Raw genomic sequence first — 22,211 nt, 5'->3', positions numbered from 1 at the left:
TATTGTACTTTTTTTTAACTTTAACTTATTTAATATCTTTAGACCTAACTTGAGTTTTTAAGTTTGCAAGAAATTATTAAAAATTAAAACAGAAACATATATTATTTATTGTGAATCAAAAATATAGGTTATATGTTAAAATTATTTACTAGTTACAAATTTTAATATGATATAATTTATATATTTTTAGTTGAATAAATTACATTTTTATTATTTATTATGTGCAACTCACAGTCTATAATACCTGTTGATAACTCTAATTAAATTGTCCAAAATGTTGGTAATTTAATCCGTAAGGTTTTCAAATTTTGGAAAGTTTTACTTATGAGCAAAAATCAAGTTTCATGAATCAAAATGACCACACATTTAAAGAAAATAACATAATATGAAAAATAAATGTTTAAAATGCTATGTTATTAACTATTATTTGAAAGCAACACCAAACGGAATTATGTTCTTGTCTCTCTTAACAAAAAAAATATGTGAAACAAGACAAGGCAAGGCAATGTAATGAAACACGCAATATTCCGTGGATAGTTCGCGCAGGTATATTACAAAGAATGGAAAACTTTTCATCTATAGCTTGCTACTTCAGTGTGATGTTGGAAGCTAGTTCGCAAGCAATATTGAAGGTTGTTGCTCCTCTTCCACAAGCATCGGGATTTCATCCTCTCTTTATGGATGTTGATTCAGTCTTAAACAATAAAGTGCGAGATCTTCTAAAAGACATGGCCTTTTTTGGGTTGCTCACCTTATGCATCCAATCTCTGTAAATAAAAGATAAACATACGTTCAAAGAGGCACGAAACAAATTCTTGAATAATTTTCTCTCTCGCATAATACTTTCATCTAGAGTTCTTCTTCTTTCTTTTACAAAAATCATCTTGAGCCATTTCATTTGCGTCCCTTTGTTCTCTTTCTTCTTCTTTTCCATAAATGTCCTAGGTTTAGTTATTGAAAATACTTTCTAGTTTTGTTATCCTCGAAATTTTTGGAAAGTTCTTATTGTATTCTGGGAGACTTACGCAACACACTGTAGATAAATCCCTAAGGAAAATAATCTACACGTCTTGAAAAATTATTGTTGATGATATTATTGTAAGTTTCTACAACAATCTTAAAGACTTATAACTGACATTAATAACCCAATTCCAGAGAATTAGAACATTGTTTCCATAATGCAGACGGTCTCCGCAAAACCTTTCCTAGATATATAAAAAACGTGTGTCTAGCCTTTTTGACATGTATGGAGTTACTACTTCTCTTTCATATCCAAAACCCAACTCTAGTCTCCTTTCAAATTCAAAACAAGTTGAAGATTTGATTCATGCGAGTAAAGTATGCTAACACACTCTACTTAGTGCACTTTCTAATGACTTATTCGATGTGTATTATTCTTATAAGAAAGCAAAAGACATTTAAGATTCGTTGATTCTCAAATACATTATTGAAGATGTTGTCAGACAAAGGTTCATCATTGGGAACTACTACCACTAGAAAATAATTGAAGATAAAGATATAAAGTCTCAAATTAATGAGTACTACAAGTTGTGAAGATATCAAAGCGGAGAACATTCTTCAGCCCGATGAATTTGTTTCAATACTTCCAGAGCTCATCACACGCTACAAAAATATTGTTATTTAATGGAGGTTTATTTTTAATTTGCGGAGGTTATTTAATTGTTATTTTTCAATTTTTCAAACCTCCACAGTTAAAGTCGTAGTTATTAATTTGCGGAGGTTTTTTATGACCCCTGGTATCAAATTTATATTGCAGATGTTTTTTTAGAGAGTTTTAACATCTTCTATTAGTGGCTATTATTTTTGTGGAGGTTTGAAACCTCCTTTATTTATAATTATCCACTTTCATTTATAATTTCTTAATTTAATGAAATATGTTTTTTATAATAAGAAATAAATAAAATATATAAATTTGTAAAATACACCAAAATTAACCAAAATTAATTTTATTAACTTAAGATAAAGTATATTTATTGATAATTAAAAAATAAATATAAAAAAATACATAGGTAGAAAATGTAAGATCTGGAAAAATATTGGTTTTACAATTAGTTTTAAGACTTTGAGTTTTTGTTTGGAAATTAATGTTCTTGAGTGTATATTTTTGTTAGAACATAATTGTTATGTTATATTTTTATATTTTTGACTAGGTCTTTTACCTTTAATTAATTTTTATACATAATTGTTAATGGTCTTTTACCTTTAATTAATTGATGTAGAAATTAATTAAGGGGTGGTTTGGTGTTTAGAAATCCTAGAAACTCTAAATCAAAGAGAGAAAATAGAGGAAGAGAGGAGATTGACATTTTGGGAGAAGAAGAGAGAGAGAGCAACAAAAATGTTTTAATGTAAAAGAAGATTGGTAGTTTTTTAGGGTTGTAGTAAAGCCTTATGATTGACCAAGGTATGGAGAAGCTTACCTTTGTTTGTTTATGGTTGTATGTTATATGTGTTCTTGATATCTTGATTGATAATCCTTGTTTTGATACATGCGTATATGATTATAATTATTCGTGATTATTGTTGGGTAAGAGTTTGTGTATGAATGAGCATAGGGTTTTGTAGTATTTGTGAATGAGTTTTTCCTATGAATGTATTATGTATGTTTTGTTGGATTATTCCAACAAAGGGTTTGATGCTATAGAGAACAAAGTTATGATGCTTTGGGATTTTCATGCAAATATATGTTATAAGTGTTGGGTTATAGGGCTCCCTTCCTATGTGAAGAATATGCCAAATAATGTGGACCATTATGTCTCACTTTGTTTTAGTGGAGATGGGTCAGATTAATAAGGTACATTAGAGTCATTTTAAGAGAGAGAAAAGCCCAGTGAGAGAGAAAGGAAGAGAATAAGTCATTATCGCATAACATAAAACCTACACTAGTGTTTTTGTTGTTGTGAAGTCGTTCACTGTTGGATAGGGCTGATTTTTGGACAGTGGGTTCTAGACGTATGGTTCTTCATTTTGACCATTCGGATTGTCAATCGAAAGTCTAGTTTTGGATAAATCAACCTTGAATCAACAACTCTGTTTTGGAGAATTTCATAAAATCTGCACTGGTGTTTTCGTTGTTGTGAAGTCGTTCACCGTTGGATTGGGATGATTTTTGGACAGTGAGTTCCATATATATGGTTCTTCATTATGACCATTAGGATCGTCAATCGGATGTTTAGTTTGGAAGAAAAAAGCCTGACAACAACAACTCTATTTTGGAAAATTTTCATCTTCTTAGTTCTCATTTGTAAGCATTATGCTTAGTTAGTTTGGCTGATTGAAAACCCTATTTAGTGTTTTTATCGGATACAATTTTGCACCTTATTATTGGGGGTATAACATGTCAATGATTGGATCTGGATTATTCAAGTGATGTATTATATGTGTTTGAGTATGTTTACATGGTATATGATGCTTGAATGCATGTATGATGTGTTAACTATGTTTCCACGTGATCTAGGATTGATGTATGTATGTTTTAATGCTCGAATCATGTCAAGGATGTGTTTCAATTCGGAAATAATCGATTATCATTAGTTATAATCGATTATCTGCACATTGGTTTTGAGTGTGGTTTCAGGAATAATCAATTATCTTGGATGATAATCGATTAGCCCTTCTTGTGTAATTTTTTGGTAAATTTCATTCAGGTAATCGTTTATCTTAAGTGATAATCGATTATCACAGTGCATTTTGGTGAAAAATGACAAATTTGATTAAGAATGAACGTGAACCAAGTCTGAGGAGTTGTGGAACATGATGATAATGAGAGATTGAGGTTAGTGGTTATGTTTAGGGTCAGTTTGACTTGTGGTTAAGAGTGAAGCATGAGTGAGTGTTAAGATGTACGTGAGTATGTGATTGATGAGCAAGAGAGTGAATGATAAGTTTACTTGTTGTACCTCATAAATCCTGGTTCTATCTACGGATAGGTGCTTCCTTTTACCTTGTGTGCATTGGAAGGAGATGATCTGTAGGGGAGACTACAAATGTCCTATAGGGGAGGTTACATGTGGCTTGTAGGAGCGGCTACAGTCGGTAAGGTAGGGTACAAGAGTGAGATGAACTCTTTCCACTATGGTATTATGGTACGGTGATGCTCATGGTCTTGTTCATGACTAGGATTAAGGGTGGGCAAAATGAATTGTATTGCACTGTACTCTTAAAAACTATATTAAACTAAAAACTAATTTGTTTAAATTGAATTGAACTAAAAATAAGTTCAGTTAAACTGAACTAAACTACTTTTTTTTCTTTTAAACTGTACTGTACTATTTTAAACTTAAAGAAAACATAGTTATGCCTGCAACATCTTCCCTTCACTATCTCATTGGTTCTGCTTTCTAATAAATAAATGTGGTTTTGCACTAGTACAACTGTCAATGGCTAATCATCGATAGAGTTAAAAGAATTAGTTCAATTTGATTTTTTTTAATAATTACAAACAAATAAATTAATATTCAATAACATCACAACATTTAAAAAAAATTAAATTATAAATCTATATAATTAGAATTAGTAAATAATTATAATAAAAAATTTAAAAAAATTAATGAAATATTATTGGTACTATTTTATCATATTATTAAAATTAAATTAATAACTATAATTATTTATCATTACTATTTATTATTAATTTAAAGATATAAAATGTCTAAAATTTGATTCTCATATTAAATATAGTTTGATTTAATAATATAAATTTGTTTATATATTATTTTATATAGATTAAAAACTTAATCTCTAAAAAATATTTCTGTTTATCTTTGTTTTGCGTTATTCGAAATAAAAATTATCTAGTTTAATATAAAAACTCTCATCTTTCTTCTCTTCTCACCTTTTTCTGAATTCTCATATATATATATATATATATATATATATATATATATATATATATATATATATATATATAATATTATATTTTATAATTATTTACATAAGTACTTTTATCTTTTTGTTTTTACAATTATAGTTAATTTTATTAAGTTATAAAAATAATTACCAGTTTTTGAAATATAATTACAATATAATAAAATTTAGTTTTTTTTAAAATATATAATTATTTTAGTATAAATTTAGTAATATCATTTTATTTTAATAATTATTATAATAATAGTTAACTTTTTAAGAGACTTGAAAAAGAACATTTATATATATATATATATATATATATATATATAAAAGTGACGTAAAAAAAATTGTCTCATGTCGTCACAGAAAACAAAATTAATAAAATTTAAATTCTATATATATATATATACACACATCCGTGCCTTTATTTCTTATGTTTGTGTTGTTGGAAATAGAAGAAGAGCAAAACAATTAAACAAGAAAAATTAAAATAAAGTACATAGTTTGAAGTAGTTAACTAAACTGTTAATAAAAGAAGTTCAGATTTTTTGAACTGAACTACAAATAAGTATAATTCAGTTTTTATAAAAAGTAGTTTAATTTTTATAGTGCAAAATAGTATAGATAATCCATAGTTTAGTATAATTTAGTTAATCATGCCCAGCCCTAACTGGGATAATCATGATGGTGATGTATCTATGATGATGATCATGGTACTTGAGATGCTTCAGATTATGTTATGTTGATAGTGGTATTACTATAATGGTTATAGTAAGTAATTAGCATGGGTGCTAATGAATGGATAGACCAAAGGTCTATGTGTGAGATGTTAGTGATGATATCATGGGTTAAAGATCAATGATTGATGATCGAAGTTCAAGGATCGGGGATCGAGGATCGAGTAATTCAATATAATTGAATTGTTTATGTTAGAGTATTAGAAATTCTATTGTTATTACTACTATATATGAGGTGTTTAATTATGGTTGATATAATCAGAAGGTATGTATCTTGTTGTGTGTTTGATTATGGTTGGTATAATAAGAAGGTATGTATCGTGTTGTGTGTTTAATTATGATTGATTGAATCAGTATGTATGTATCTTGTTGTTATGATTGTTTTATCAGTAACTTACCTCATACATGTTTGTGTTTGTGTGTTTGTGATTGAAATTGTCGGCAATGATAGTATAATGTGTTATACGTGAGCAAATAATGTTACAGGTGTTCTAGAGGCGTGATTGACTTGAGAGAGGATGGGGAATAACCTTGGGATTCATTTAAAGTTATTTTGTTTTACAAGTTAAGACAATATAATTGGAGTATTTTCTTCGTTATTTTATTACTCGAAATAATGTAATTGGATAAGGTTTTCTTTAAGTATGTTTCTGCGTTATGATAAATTTTGAATTTTACCGATTTTTATTAACTCGTGACATCTCAGAAATCGAGGTGTTACAGAAAAAAGAGGGGAATGTATTACAGTGAATGTATTCTCGCCCAATGACCACCAAGTCAATAACTCTTTGACCTTGGCTTCTCTTTGGGAGTATATTTTCGCTTAATGAGTTTTCATAATTATGCAGATTTATGTCATTCTAGCCTTACAAATTCATTTCATCAACAACACAGATGTCAAAACATACCAAATTTGCATTACACAACCTTCACTAACTCAAATCATCTCATTTGTCATACCAATCACAGAGCATTCCAAAAATTTCACCATATAATCAATTTATGTAATTTAAGAACCTAACCACAATTCAACAAAGCACATTTATCACATAAATCAATCATTTAGTCAATTCACCATACAAACATAAAATTAGACACTTGAAGGTATATATAATTTAAAATAGTGCAATTAGCTTTCCTTACTTAAAAGATATATGAAATTGATCTAAGGAATCTGAAATCCATTCAAGCTCACAAAATATCCTATCTATACCTAGGAATAGCAAAAAAATTATTAGGACACACCATTAGAACCATTGATTAATAAAGACTCGTATAAAAGACTAAAGGTATGCATACAAGTAGAAGAAGACTTACATGCCACAAATAAAAGAAAAAGACCACGAAAAAGGGCTAAAACTCAAGTTACACAAGCAAAGAAACTGATTAGTCCAAATTAAAGAGCTCATCACAAGGATAAATCCTCCGATCTCAGTTCTTCAATCAAACGAGTAGAGAGGAAGAACTCCTAGAGAGAAGTTTGAGAACTATACAAAGGTGTTTCTAAAGAGATGATATATTTTAAAATAATGAAATATGTTCATAACAAAACTATTTATATTAAAACATTTTAATATTAAAATATTTGAGTCTCACTATTTTTAAACCACTATCATTTCTAAAATGTCATTTTCTAGGTCTATACAAATTGAAAATATTAATATTGGGATATCGTTAAGATTTGATATTTTGTTACCCTTTTTTCTGTCTTTGTACATATTACATGAATAAAATAAATAGTAAGTTTCTTTGTATAATATCTCTTGCTCTTACATTTTCAAAATTTTGAAATCTTGATAATGACACATTATCATCATTTTAAGAAACTTGTAGAATGAAAAGAGAAAGAATTTCTTACTCATGGTTATTTATGAGTCATTTTAGTGGTGAAAATTTGAAAACATAGGGAAAATGAAGGTTAATTAAAGAAAATCATACAATTGAAGGTAATTTAGTTCATACTAGCGAAAGAGTTTTCAAAGTCAATAACTACAAAAGAACCAAATACAAATAAAACAAAAACGCAAGAGTTTTTCATCTTATCTTATTGAAAGAAAAATAGTTACCAACACAGCCCATATGAAAAATGTTACAAATATGGTCATGTGATCATTTCATATATGTACTAACTACTTTTTGTACTTTTTAAAAACTTAAAATCCAAGGGGAGAAAGTAGTTGAAAAAACAACATTTTAACATCCTTACACGTCCAATATTACTACCACATCATTCACATACCAAAAAGAAAATATGAGGTTAATGAAAGAAAAATTATAACAAAAAATATCAATTTGAATGAAGATATAATCCCATAAAAAAAAGAAAAAACAGAAATGAAAAAAAACATTATTTAAAAGAAAAGAAAGCAAATTTGAAATTCAAATAAATAAGTATTAAAACAAGAAAGAGCGTTTAAAATACTTGCTCAATACATTTTTTTTAAAATTAGGTTTTATGAAATCTTTTATAAATATATTTTATATAAAAACAAAAAGACATTTATTTATTTTTTATATTTATGAAATTAAAATTGAGATATTATTAATATTCTATATTATATTATATTTATTATATGTATATAATTAAATAAATCATAAACTTCATATAATATATCTTTTATATTTTTAAATCTCTCAAAATTTCAACAAATAATACCAGATTAATTGATTTATAATTTAAAAAACAATATTTATGTGATCAACAAAATATAAGAAAATTTACAACATAAGAAAACTCACACTTAATTTGAATGTTTAGTAATCTCATTTCAATAATAATTATATTCTATCAATTTCATTTATTTTTTTCTACATAATCTTTAACTCAAATAATATTTAGTCGTCACTAAATATTATTTTGTTTATTAAATATAAAAGTTATATGTATTTTATATAATTGTTTTTCGATAAAATATTACATAATTAATTATTTTCAACGTTTGTTACCAAATTATAAAATAAAATATTTTTTAATAATCATTTTAAATAATTTTACCACATTAGTGTACTATTTCAAACGTTTAAAAACTCGTTTCAATTTTTTAATATTGAAAAAATGAATAATCGTAATAGGTAATTACAAAAATTGTTAAATTAATAACAATTTATATTTTACGTTTATTTACACAACCCAAAATAATATCTTATTTTAAACCACTATATTTATTTTATTTTTATAAGTCAGAAGTTTAAATTATTTTTTCATTATAAGTTCTTATTTTGAGTTTTTAAAATTTGTCCTTTTCTTTTTGAAACATTTGCAAAAATAAGAGAATAGATCATTTTCCACTGGAAAACTATTCTGCACAATTGAAAATTCAATTTCTCTTAAACGGAAATCTAAACTTGTCTAGTCAAAAGTCTAATTGGAAAAATAAAATTTGATAATTCATTTGAGAAATTTTATTTTATTTGGGAAAACTTTTTTTGCTTTCTAGTGTTTAAAACTTTATCAATTAAATATATTCTTACAAGATTCTGAACCTCGCAATACTGTTTTAGGACAAATAGACACTAACCCTAAATAGATCTAATTTTATAGTCTTTGTTTTAATAGTCAGTCACGGAAAGTCAAAATCTTACATATCCTAACGGGGTTTGCATGCCTTGCTATACACTCCATGGCACTCGCACGTGGGAATCAAATCCGGCACGTGTTTCCAAGTCTTCTCACTGAGACAGATAAATCAGAATACTAACCTTTCTACCGTTTTTTCTTAGCTGAACTCTTCTCCCTCTCTCTCTCTGTATCTATCTACCTATCTGCGGCGGTTTCTGGTCACCGGAGATCTCTACGATGTCGGTGAGTTCCAATCGCATCCGTATTATTATTTGACAATCATTTCCGTATTTCTAAATTTCTCTCTCTCTCTCTCTATGAAATGTGCGTACTGTATGAAACACTGCCACCGCTGTATAAATTTCGGTATGTGGAGCAGGTTCCGTACTTTTCGCAAAGCTAGTTCAGTTTAGTGTAAACGCGGAACAGTAGATCCGTCTTAGTTTAATTTTCTTTGAAACCGTGCTGTCTGGGTAGTTCTTGTGAATTTATTATGTGTTATTAATATTTGGCATTTGGATTTGGAAAGTTCTGTTTTGGTGCGGAGGTTTGCTTTATTGTATCTTGACTTCGGAGAGAAATTGCAATCTATCGGACTAATGAACTTTATGTTAGTTGATTTATGTTCTAGATGTTCTTAGGCTACTGTTCTGTAGTGTGTGGTATGATTTTCATTTAAGAGTTTCTAATAATGATATCTAATTGATACAATTACAGATTCTGGAGAGATTTATCTTGAATGTTTTGATTGAAATTTCTATGTTTCGTCTGCCCTGCACTAATGTTCCCCTTAAAATGGATTGAATAGCATCGCTAATGTTAAATGGGAGGATTGAATAGCGGGATTAAACAAGATGCTATGTTTTTATTCAAACTTGTTTAATAATTGTTCGATACATTTATCTGATAGGTAAAGAGTGAAGAAATATATTAGTAATCCTTGTAAAGTGGTGACACAAATGTATACTTTTAAGAATATATCATATCTCTTTACCTAGCTGATTAAGCTGTGTGTAGTTTATGTATTGATAGGGGTTGGTTCAGGTGACTAAGATTTCTGTATTTACTCCTCATTTGTTTTTTAACCTTTTTTTAAATCAGGATTCTCCATTTTCCAAATTAAGTTTGTTAAATGTTGAACTCTCCCACCTAAGTTATGTCCCCCCTTTCTGACCTTTTATGCAAGATCGGGTTAATATGTGAATGGTAGTTATAAGGGGCAATTATGAACATTTAAAAATGAATGAGAGAATTGAAAGCTTAATATTAGTTATTATTATATGTATATTTCTTTTTATCATTACTGGTGGTCTGAGGCGGCATCACAATGGAAGTTTCCATTTTTAGGAAATGTGCTTCAGTAGTAAGTAATGGTATATGCTTTGATTGTGTCCTAAACGTGAGATTTCTGAATACGTGTGCATATAAGGAGGTGGGTTCTCCGTGCTGTTTTAACCTTTTAGTATTACATTATTTTCTTTCCAGATCAAAACTATTAAAGTCAGCAATGTTTCCTTGGGAGCAACTGTGCAAGATATTCAGGAATTCTTTTCCTTTTCTGGTGATATTGAATATGTTGAAATGCAGAGGTCAGTAAGTTGCTTTGTTTGGTGTTTTAGTCCTTTTTGTTGTGTTTTACACTTTAGTTTTATTATACAAATTGTAATTTTATATATTAATGCAGTTATGATGAACGGACACAAATTGCCTTTGTTACCTTCAAGGATCCACAAGGTGCCGAGACTGCAGTATTATTATCGGTAATCTGCCTGTCATTTGTCACCAGTTAGAGTATTTTTGTGTCAATTTTCAAACACGATTCTTTATAGGGTTATTGAGTGTGGCAAACAACTAATAAAGTTGTCCTGTATTGACAACCAAAACACCTATATTCATTATTAAAAGTTGAAGATTCAGGATTGCATGTCATTATGCAACATGGACTGACAGTTGGATTTAAAGCAAGATAATGCAGTATGAGCAACTTACTCAAAAGAATAGATTATATTTGATAATTTCAGAACCATGTTGTGTCACATGTTTCAAAACATTTCACTTTAAAGGCTTTTGAAGATCCTCTTTTCTTGAATTTCTATAGCATATGTTGGTTAATCTTCAATCTGCCTGAATGTTTACATTTCATTGTTTTAATGTGTGCTAAAATTCAAAAGCATCTTTGATTTTTTCTGTCTGCAACATATGTGTCTTGATTTCACATATGTGATTATTTCAGTGTTATTGTGTTACTGTGTCCCAACATTCAGAAGTTTGTTCATTTTATATTTTCAAGTATTTTGGATTTTTTGCTGTCTGCAAACATATGCGTGTTAATTTTGAAGCTTCGTATGAAATGTCATTCCCATTCATTTCCCAGTACAAAGTTAAATGTTTTGAAAGAAGCTGGTTCTGATACTGATACCGATGCCAGTGCTTGTTTACATTAATTATCCATTGTTTCATTTTGTCAACAATAAATGGTTCATAGTAAACCTCTTTCTTATGTAAACAATTTTTCCTATCCTGAAAGTTTGGGCTTCCTTTTACTATTATTTTCAGTAATCTTAATGGATTTGTATGTTATATTATTGATTCATGGGAATGTTCTGGAAACGTTTCCTTATCTGCTTTTGATAACTACTGGAACTATTTTGGAAATTTTCATCATCTTTCAAGATTATTGATGCTAATGGTGACTTGTTTTTCTTGCGGTCCTAGCGAATAAGCTGTCTTAGCAAATAAGCTGTCTTATTTATGGGTGATTCTGTGTAGCAATTGAAAAGAAAATACTACGTGGAACTCAGAGGTGGTATGATTTTGCCTCTGTATGGAATGTGTGTAGTTTTTATATTTATTAGGACTACCATAATATTATGATAGGTTATACCCGGAGTTTAAAACATTGTTCATCACCTGCTACATTGGTAAATGTTTATTTTTTCCCAGTAGTCATTGAAACATGTTATAATGTCATCTAGTCCATGTGAGATCTTCAATGAGTGGTCTAACAGGAGTCTAATAACAGTGGCATAATAGTCCCAAAGAACCTGACTAGGATAGACTCAGAGTATCTTAGTAAGTGGATTTATACTTAACTTCACAAAACAGGTTTGCAAGATAAGCATTGCACCCAACTTATATATCATAATTTGATCTTATTTCTAATTGACATGGGATGTCCAACATACTATATAATTAGCCCCTTAAATGACATCAAATTGATCAATGAAGAATGAAGGGGGTGGCATTAAATTTCATTGATAAATGGAGAAGCAATGTGATGCCAAATGTTCCCTTGTACGTCTATGGATAACTAAAATGGGTGTATATTTGTTCCTTTAATGTAGAATTTTATATAGCCTGAGGTCATATTAAAATTTAACCAAGTTTCAATATTTCAGGGAGCAACTATTGTTGATTTGTCAGTTAAAATAGCACTCGATCAAGATTACCAAATTCCACCTGCTGCCTTGGCATCATCTGTAAGCTTTGTAAAGATCCTCTACTTATAAAGTACCTAATGATTTTGCCTAACAACTATGTGATATTTTTCAGGCAACACAGCGTAATGCTCCTGGTGGTGCTGACTCTGCTTTACGGAAGGCAGAGGATGTGGTCACCAGCATGCTTGCGAAGGGTTTTATCTTAGGTAAGGATGCTGTTAACAAAGCAAAGACTTTTGATGATAAACACCAGTTATCTTCAACAGCTTCAGCAAAAGTTACTTCTTTTGACCAAAAACTTGGGCTTAGTGAAAAAATAAGTGCTGGTGCTTCTGTTGTAAGTGGTAGAGTACGAGAAGTGGATCAAAAGTTTCAGGTTTCAGAGAAGACCAAATCAGCATTTGCAGTTGCAGAACAGAAAGTCAGTACTGCAGGATCTGCTATAATGAAGAATCGATATGTGCTCACTGGGACTTCTTGGGTTACTGGTGCTTTTAATAGGGTTGCCAAGGCAGCTGAGGATGTTGGACAGAAGACAAAAGAGAAAGTGGTACATGCAGAAGAGGAACAGAAGCGAAAAGTAGAAGACCAATATGCACAGGTCCTTTCTGACTCCCCGAAAGCAGCTGCAACTAGCGATCTGCACTCTTCCAAGCCTGCTCCTGCTCAGGGTTTGATCCTCTGATTTGCTTCTTGTACATACCTTCTTTGAAACTCTTGCAAATTGTTTCCATGTGAACCCCACCCTTTTATCTGATTGAAATTAATGTAACACTGGTTTTACTCGTTAGATGCACAATTTTGCAGTTGTTTCTTACTTCCATAAGCAAGATAAAATGAATGATCTGAAATGGTTTGTTTCCACGGTCTTGCCCGCTCCCCCCATCTGTTTGGTAGCATAATAACTTTGGCCGTTCTTGTGCTTCAATAAGTATATTTGGGTGAACTCGTGCAAGAAAAGGTATATTTGCTTTAATCAAATGTGGACTCTTTATATGCCAACTAAATTACCGGCTGAATATCTGAAGTACCCGCGCTATGTTGTTGTTTTTTTTTTAATTCAAAACAAGAAGTTAGGGTTTGTTGGCAAGTTGAAGATGTAATAACGGTGGAAATGATAGACAGAAGGACTAGGTTTTATGAGACTGTGATATGGGCAAGATACGGGTTAAAATTATACTAATAAAATTGAAGTCGAACAATCTTCCTTGGCCCTATAGACTTTGGTACAATCTTCCTACTATTGAGGTCGAACAATTGACTACATTCTTTAATAAACAATATTTTTAAGTTAGGCAAAAATATATAGCTTAGTAAAATAATAGATATAATCTTTTAAGGGCTTAAATATGTTTGTAAAATTTTAACGCAATATTGAAATTTATTCATATTCTAAATTTTGATTCATTTTAATTTTTTAAATTTAAAAAATAAATAAATAAAAGGATATAAAAAAGTTAATTCAATTAGTTTAAGATAATTATATTTATTTAATTTTAAAGTTTGTGAGTAAAATTTTTAATTTTAATCAAAGTTAAAAGAAAAAAATATATTTAATTTAATTTTTTTAACTACTTACTGATATTGAAAAAATGAGGAGAAAATGATAGTACGTGGTGGAGGAATATTTTAGTGTTGGTTTAGAGATATATGGCTAGATATACGGTTGTAAAAATCATAAGAATCACACTATGCGAATCGTGATTGCTTTTATTTAGGATTGATTCTATCAATCCTTGATTGACTCGTCTCGATCTTCAATCAGGATTGATTTATCACAACTTTCAATTAAGGCTAACTTGGTCGGCTTTTGATTAGGGCCATCTCATTAGATCTTCAATCAGAGCTAACTCATTAGGCCTTCAAGCGAAGCTGACTTGACCAACATTTGGCTCAGGCCAACTTAATCGACCTTTGCCTCGAGTCGGCTTAGTTGACCTTCACCACGGACTGACTTAGTTCCTAACCGACTCAGTCGACCTTCAAACCAGGCCGACATAGTTGACCTTCAATCCAAGTTGATTCAGCTTGAACTTTGACCCATACCGACTCGACTTGAACTCCAACTTGTGTCAACTTGGTTTGAAATTTGGCCTGACCAACTTGACTTAAACTCTGACCTGGGAAACCTTGGCTTGAACTCCAACTTGGAAAGACTTGGCCCGACCTTCAACCCAAGATGACTATGTTTGACCTTTTATTTGGGATGACTTGGCTTGACCTTTAGTCTTGGCCAACTTGTCTCGATCTTCAGCTCAGGCCGACCTATCTCGATCTTCAGCATGAACAAACATATCTTGACTTTTGACATAGATCGACTCAGCTTGATTCTTTGATCTTGACCAACTCAACTACAACTTCAACTTGGGTTGACTCGACTATATTGATAACGTTGATTTTAATGTGTTTTGATGCGTTGATTTTAATGAATAAAATCAACTTTCCCTAGCTTTTATCTTGTTTAATCCTCATGTTTATTGTGTTTTTGGATTATTTGGTGTTTTGGTTATTTAATGCTTGTTTTACCTTTAATTTCTATTTTGATGTGTTAATTAAGTGAATAGGAAATACTTTTGGTGGAGGAAAACAAGTGAAGACTTAAGCATGTTTTGGACAAGAAAAGATCATTTTAGAGAAAATACCAGCATTGGGCGCTGTTGGAATCAAGCCCAGTGCTACAAAATCAACAACCAACAAATGTTGTAAGGGAGATGGCGTTAGGCAGTAGATACATGGCATCAGGCGCCACATGCAAGAGAAGTTATCAATGTTGGATGGTGGTTCTGCAAAGACCACTATTTTGTGTTTTATTTGGTTGTGTCGGGTGGTATTAATATGGCACGGGCAGTATCAGTGCTGACATGTAAAAAATGGGTATTTATACATGTCTTTCACAAGAGTTTTAGGTATTCCTCATTTTTCACAATAGAGAAACACTTTAAGAGCTTGGGAGAACCTCTTGGAGATTGCTAAGGGTGTTGGGAAGCTCCGCCACTCTTCCTTGGGTCTTTTCCTTCATTTATGAAGGTTTTTTCCCTTTTGATGTTGGAGATGAAGATGGACTATGAATGAGAGATATGGATGTGAATGTGGAGCGTAAATAGAGTTTGGAGTAGTTGCTTAGTGTCTTGGAAAAAGGTTTTCCTTTTTTTCTTTGGTCTAATTTTATGATGTTAATAGATATGTTTTTCTATTTCAATTTTAATATTCTATGTGCAACTTGTCGTTTTCCACTAACATCTACCTAGACTGATTTGGCTGAATCTCCATCTTAAGTCGACTTGACTTAATGTTTGCTCTAGACTAATTCTACTCGACCTTAGACCTAGGTTAAGTTGAATCTAAATTCAATCTAAATTTAATTAAGTTTATATTTAAAATATGAAATATGAATTTGAATTTGAGATAAATCCATTTAAATAAATTGAAAGTAATATAAATTTGAATTATTATAAATTGAATCTCAAAATTTAGATTTTTAGCCACCCTTACATTATACTCTCTTTTTCTTCTTTTTCTTTCTTTTCACTCTTCAATTCAAACATACTCTAACATTATTTTGTAGAATACACAATCATTCGCCCTAAAGTTACTATGAATAAAAAACTAGATAAGTTTCAATTAAAATAATTAGATCTTTCTTTAAAATATATAACCTTTTGGTCTTGAAATATAAGGTGGCGAAGAGATTGGATAGGCTCCAACATATGATGCAACAACAAAATTTGTTACAATATATGTTTATATCTGCATGAAAATGAAAAACTAGACTCAGTTCTATATCAAGAAAAAGAAAAAAAAATAAAGGCATTAATATATACAATAAAGTGTACAACTCAAATTCCAACTTTATAAGTTTTGCAATTTTGTTTTCTATTAAACAATCTAATTCACCATTTAGCTTGTGTTTGTTTTTGGAAGTGGACTTGAAGAGTGGATTTCAATTGATTTTGAGAGAAAAGAGAGTTTTAAGTTGGGTTATTTGGATTAAGAAAAGATAACAATGTTTTAAAAGAAATAAGAAGAAAACTTATGAAAATTAGAAAGCAATATGATTGATGTGATAGATTACAAAATAATGAATTAAATAAGTGATATGACCATCTTTTACCTCTCCTTCCCTAATCGACGTTTTTTCTGTGCCACCGATCAGACCTCTTTAAAGATGACTAACTTGTGAGACATCATCCATGGATTATTCCCAATATGTTGGTTGACGTCCATGTAAACACATCTTTGTTTTTTAGAAGCATAACTACTAACATTTGCTCGAGTGCTTGACTCATATCACAACTCAACTTACTGACCTGATTATTTGATCGGCCTATCTTCAGATCCTTGATCTCTCCTTGAGGCTCCATTCTATCGATGGTGTTCGTCCTATGATCAAAATCTATCATTGTCACTTTTGATCGGTGAACCTTCCAAGGGCATCAGTAAGGTGTTACCTTTAAGCCAACATATAACACTCTCAAGCTATTTTCTAGTTTGCATGCATCTTGCATATTTTCCTTTGTGAGATGCAAATTTCATGGCCAAGTGTGGTATGGACACTATTGCTTCAAAAACATTCAAATATGGTCGACCTAACAACATATTGTATGAGGTATTGACTTTTTCCAATAGATAATGTACTCGCTCCTCTCAGTTGTCCATCCTAAATCGATCTGTGTCCATAGGTCTAGGTAAGTGTGGGTATCAACCTATTTGCCTAAGAATCCTACTATCTACTCATCATAGGACACAATTAGATCTTCCAATATAAGATTTTGAACAAACTTCCTAGGTCAACTAACACCTTGTTGATCTTATACTTAACTAGCTTGATTGAGATAACCATGTGGTCATCCTGATTAGGATACGGAGTTTGGAAGTTCTCATCGGTGAATGTGATTGGAGGCATGTTTTTTACTTTTCTCTCGGCCAAGTGTACTATTTTGAGCTCTCGGACATGTCTCTTTTGTGTCAAGTTGAAGGAGTTGTCTCCTGCAAATCTTCCAGATATAGTGTTTATATGCCTTCTTAGTGGGTGGTTCTTACTCCTATTTCTGCTTTGGTTTCTTCGCTTGGGAGACTCTCTTTTTCTCCTGATCCCATACTCTGCTCTTATAGGATAGTGTATAGGACTCCACTAGCAAGGTGGACTTCGGTCTAAACAGTTCTTCTTGACAAACTGTTTTAGATGGCCAGCTTTGACGAACTCCCATATCTTGTCTCTCAAAGCAGAGCATTCTTCTATGGTATGGTCAATGTTATGATGATAAAGGCAGTGCTTGTTATCGTTAACATTGGGATGGTAGACTTCTTCCTTGACAGGGAAAAAGGTCAACATTGAAGGCCTCTTCCAAGATATTGGCTCACGACACACTGAGCGTGTGTAATTATTGAAATGAGGTCCATTGGGTCATTCTTTACCTTGTGATTCGTGGGGTTTTCTAGACGAATTCAATTCCCCTCACTTTTTATCTCCTTCCAATGACTCTATGCACATCTGTTTGGGGATATCCCTCATCTTCTCTACCTGCATGAACTAGGATGCTCGTTTCCTAAGCTCGTCCATATTTTCAGTAAGCTGCATAAATAAACTATGACAAACGGTATTGGTCGTTTAGGCCATGATCATATAATGCATGACCATGTCAAGACTAAGGTTCCTCATTTGGAATGAGACTTTCCCAAACCACTCCATGAAGGCTCGAAAGGATTCATATTTCTCATGTCTAACATTGACCAAGGCGATCAATGTTAGGTGATGAGATCAGTTGGTGGAAAACTAAGCTCTGAATCTTAATCAGATGATTGCAAAGCAGTCAACAAGATTGGCTGGTAAAAGGGAAAATCAAGCCAAGGCTTCTTCCTTTAAAAAGGTAGGGAAAACTCTACACCATATGGTTTCACTTGTCATATACATCGTCATTCTAATGTAGTCGTTCAGGTCGGTAGACCCATCATACTTGTCAAATACAAACATCCTCCAATTGTCGGGTAAAGGAGTCTCCATGATTACCATAGTGAAAGGGAGCAAACTGATCATATCAACTGTCGTTAGGGACGAGTTATGATCTTTGCTTGCCTCGAAGTTGCTCTCTCGAACCATTCGGTCTAGTTCATCCTAGGGCTGCTTGGTTGATCCTATAAGGGTCAGGATGGATGACAAAGTATCTTTATCACCCCTCTCCTGTTGAATGATCGTGTTCTAAGCTCACAATTCCTTTAGCTCTTCTTCATACTTCTTTTGCATGTTGTCAGGACCCTTAAAACCCCATGTTAGTGGAAGACAGGTGTAGGTGCAAGGGTTTCTGAAATTCAGAAAGTGAAAGACAGATGTGGACTGCAGAGTGGAAGAATGGTTTTGATGGTAGTAAATAAGTCAAGTTTTCAAATTTCGTGCCACTTTTCTACATGTACCCTTCATCTTCAACCTTATGAGTTTTTCATTTTCTCCTCCTTCTCTCTACAATCTTCTTCTTCTCTCTACAAAATCTTACCCTTTTTTCTTCCGATCATCATTCAGGCATCGCCTGAGTTTTCCTGGAGTTAAGGGTTTCAAGTTGCACCGATCAAGTTGTTGGTTTGAACTGGTAAGTTCATTCTTCTCTTAGCACAGTTGTTTTATGTCACATGCAAACCAAGATTCTGGTTGCATGAGATTATCATCTTCTTCTATGAAATTCTGATAGCAATTCTGGTCTTTTATTTGGTTTAGTTTCATAAACCAGGAAACTCTAAGTGTATAAGATTAGTAGTGGTGAACCAGATACTGCAACCGTGAGGGTTCAGCTGAGTTTAGAGGTAAGGGAAGCTTGTAATTTAATTATGATTTTCTGATGATGAATGGTTGCATGTTTGAACGATGATCTTTATAGTTATTTGATTGATATGAATTATCTATGTTAATGTATGTTCGTTGGTATGCAGTGATGTTTTATAAATGGTGTGAACTGGGTAGGAATAGGGTTTAATCTTAAAATCTGCAGTATTCTATGCAATTCTGTAATTGTCGTCGAGAGTCATTCTTGACCGTTCGGTTTTTCCTTTGGGCATTCGGTCTGGACTGGATTCTTCTTCTGTAGAGAATTTCAGTTAATGACCGATCAGTTTTTCTATTAGTATACTTGAAAAATAAGCGTTCGGTATAAGTATAGGTTCCTATTTCTACTTAGTAATCAACCTAGTTAAAGTACCCAATATAACTTAAGTATTAGACACTATATTTATCCTCAGTTGTAAATAAGTATTTCATAGTTGTATGATAGATCTATTTATTCATTCTGTATAAGCTTAGTAGTGCTCGATTTTGAACCAAGCGCTCGGTCTCAGTAGTGTTCGGTCTTGTACTAAGCACTCGGTCTCGTCATATTACCAAATTATATACTTGTAATTGATACCAATAGGTTTAGGTTAAAAGCTTTTAGTATTCGGTCATGCCTAATTATAAGTGTTATATAGTGTTCGGTTCAACTAAAAGTGTTTAGTCTGGTTATCACGTTCGGTCGTGTTGGTCATTAAGAATTAGTCTTCCATTCGGTCTTGTTCTTAGGAATGATGTTATCTCTTTAGGTTTTGTTTAAGGATGAGATCATATTTTATTGTTCGGTTTGACTGTATTGATGATTAAGTATGATGGTATTTAAAATGTGATATGAATGGAATAATATGGATATGAAAGAGTATTCCAAGGAGGAATATCTCATGGTTGGATATTGGAATGGTAGAGTATGAATGTGGTTATGCTTAGCTGACGTTTATCCTGATATTCTGTGATTACTCATTCTCAAGTAGAGATGAGTAAGTCATGTGTGAGAATAGCAGGAGGTCCTAGTCCATAAGGTGAACTTGGGCGGAACGGACTAACCTCGGGTGACAGCTGTTGAGGGCATCCCAACTACTACATCACCCGGGTGCACAAACGTCGTAGCTACACATAATTCATACAGTCCGAACAGTCAGAGTAAAGTGGTCGGTCATTGCATGTATTGTTGTATGGTTATGGTTGAAAATGTATGATTGGTTGTTGCATGATTGACCTCTTGATTTATGTCAGATTTATGTGAATTATATGTTTTACGGAATTAATTAAATTACATAAGCCTACCCTACTTTCTTGTCTTGTCATGTTGTCAGTCCGGTTATTCTTCCTGTTGCAATGATCATCCTGTGGATGTGAGCAGAAGGGGACGAGTGTTTGTTGAAAGAGGCTTTGGAAGAAGTGGAAGTTAAAGTTGAACCTTAAGACCGTTCGGTCGTTAGAACTAAATTTTATTTTGTATAACCGTTCGGTATAAGCATAGTTCTAGAATCGTTCGGTCTAGTCCTTCGTTTTGTAAAGTTTAAATTCTATTATATGGTTTTATACTGTATTTTTGGGATGTTACACATCTTATCCATCTATCTTTACATCTCCCACATAATCTCCCTCATATCCATCTGATCGTTCGAAGCTTCCTCCAACACAACATTACTCGTTATATTTCTCATGGTTACAATGTGAGCTTAAGGAGTTTATGCTCAGCTCCACGGTGATGTCAAAATATTTCGAGTGTAAGGTGGAACGTTCATTTAAAATAATTTCTTAGTTTTCACACTCCGATGGTCTCCTCTCTGTGCTAAGGTAACATGTTCGTTAAACGATCAAAATATCTACTAAAAATACTCTGATACCAAAATTAACCAAAGTTTAGTCAGTTAAAACAATTAACGCTATAATAAAAATATAATTAATTTTTTAATAATCATATATTTAATCTGTATCTATAATTTTTTTTATAAATTTTTAATTAACATCCATCTAATTATAATCTAATTCTCGGTAAATCTGTTTAGTAACTTATGTTATTTAGATTTTTATCTTATTTTAATTATGATCGATAAATAATCAGTCGTACTATTTCTATCACTCTATACAGCTAAGTACATATAGCACACATATATTATAAAATATTAAAAAGCCAAGATAAAAAGACAATGCAAATTTGACATGATGACGAAGGAATAGGTGGAATCTCATTATGTTAACTTTAGAATTTGCGTTTCAATAATTACATATTACAATAGATAAATAAATATACTTTATTGGACCAGTGTTGCAAGAATGAAACAACGTTCCATGAAGGTATAATAGACTTTTCTATTTTCTTTTTAATTTTGGATGAGTCAAATATTTAGAAATTAACATTTTTTTTACATAATAAACATTTTAAAATGCTAGTTGAATACATCTTCTAAAATCTACAAATTAAAAATGTAGTCTTTTTAAAATATGGATTGAATACACCCTCACGTTCCCGTTCACTCTCACGAGAATTCTACAGTGAAAAAATGAATACAAAGCTTTTTAACAATGATAGATTTCTACGAATAATTTGGAAAATTATTGTACGAAAGGATAGAAAATTAACAGTTTCAAAATTGATAAGAACTTGTTGAAAAATAATAATTATTCAATTAGAAAAAGAGAATACCATACTTACATACTGTGGGAGGTGAAAGTCCACAGATTTTTCAGCGGTAGAAAGAAAACAAAAGCAAAAATCCAACGGTTACGATGAGACAAGGGAAACAAATGGCTGTGATGCGATCCCAAAGTAATCAAAATCTTGGGCAACA

At 31.5% G+C, this 22,211-nt stretch overlaps 1 protein-coding gene across 1 annotated transcript; it reads left to right on the top strand.

Annotated features, from left to right (window-relative positions):
- The first annotated feature begins 9,258 nt into the window (after positions 1-9,258).
- On the top strand, positions 9,259-13,469 carry LOC124846743 (binding partner of ACD11 1-like). Its single transcript, XM_088104449.1, has 5 exons — positions 9,259-9,408; positions 10,651-10,754; positions 10,850-10,925; positions 12,564-12,644; positions 12,718-13,469. Exons 1-5 carry the CDS (start codon positions 9,403-9,405, stop codon positions 13,288-13,290), a joined length of 840 nt encoding a protein of 279 aa, XP_087960575.1. The 5' UTR covers positions 9,259-9,402; the 3' UTR covers positions 13,291-13,469.
- The last annotated feature ends 8,742 nt before the right edge of the window (positions 13,470-22,211 follow it).

The sequence above is a fragment of the Vigna umbellata genome, chromosome 1 (assembly GCF_029865625.1).
Source record: "Vigna umbellata cultivar VRB3 chromosome 1, Vumbellata_1.0, whole genome shotgun sequence".
NCBI classification, from domain to species: Eukaryota; Viridiplantae; Streptophyta; class Magnoliopsida; order Fabales; family Fabaceae; genus Vigna; species Vigna umbellata.
This window is presented reverse-complemented; position numbering and strand designations above follow the sequence as displayed.

Excerpts from the sequence above, each read along its gene's own strand:
- LOC124846743 (XM_088104449.1), top strand. Across the intron at positions 10,926-12,563 it reads AGACTGCAGTATTATTATCG|GGAGCAACTATTGTTGATTT; the intron begins GTAATCTGCCTG and ends TCAATATTTCAG. Across the intron at positions 12,645-12,717 it reads CTGCTGCCTTGGCATCATCT|GCAACACAGCGTAATGCTCC; the intron begins GTAAGCTTTGTA and ends GATATTTTTCAG.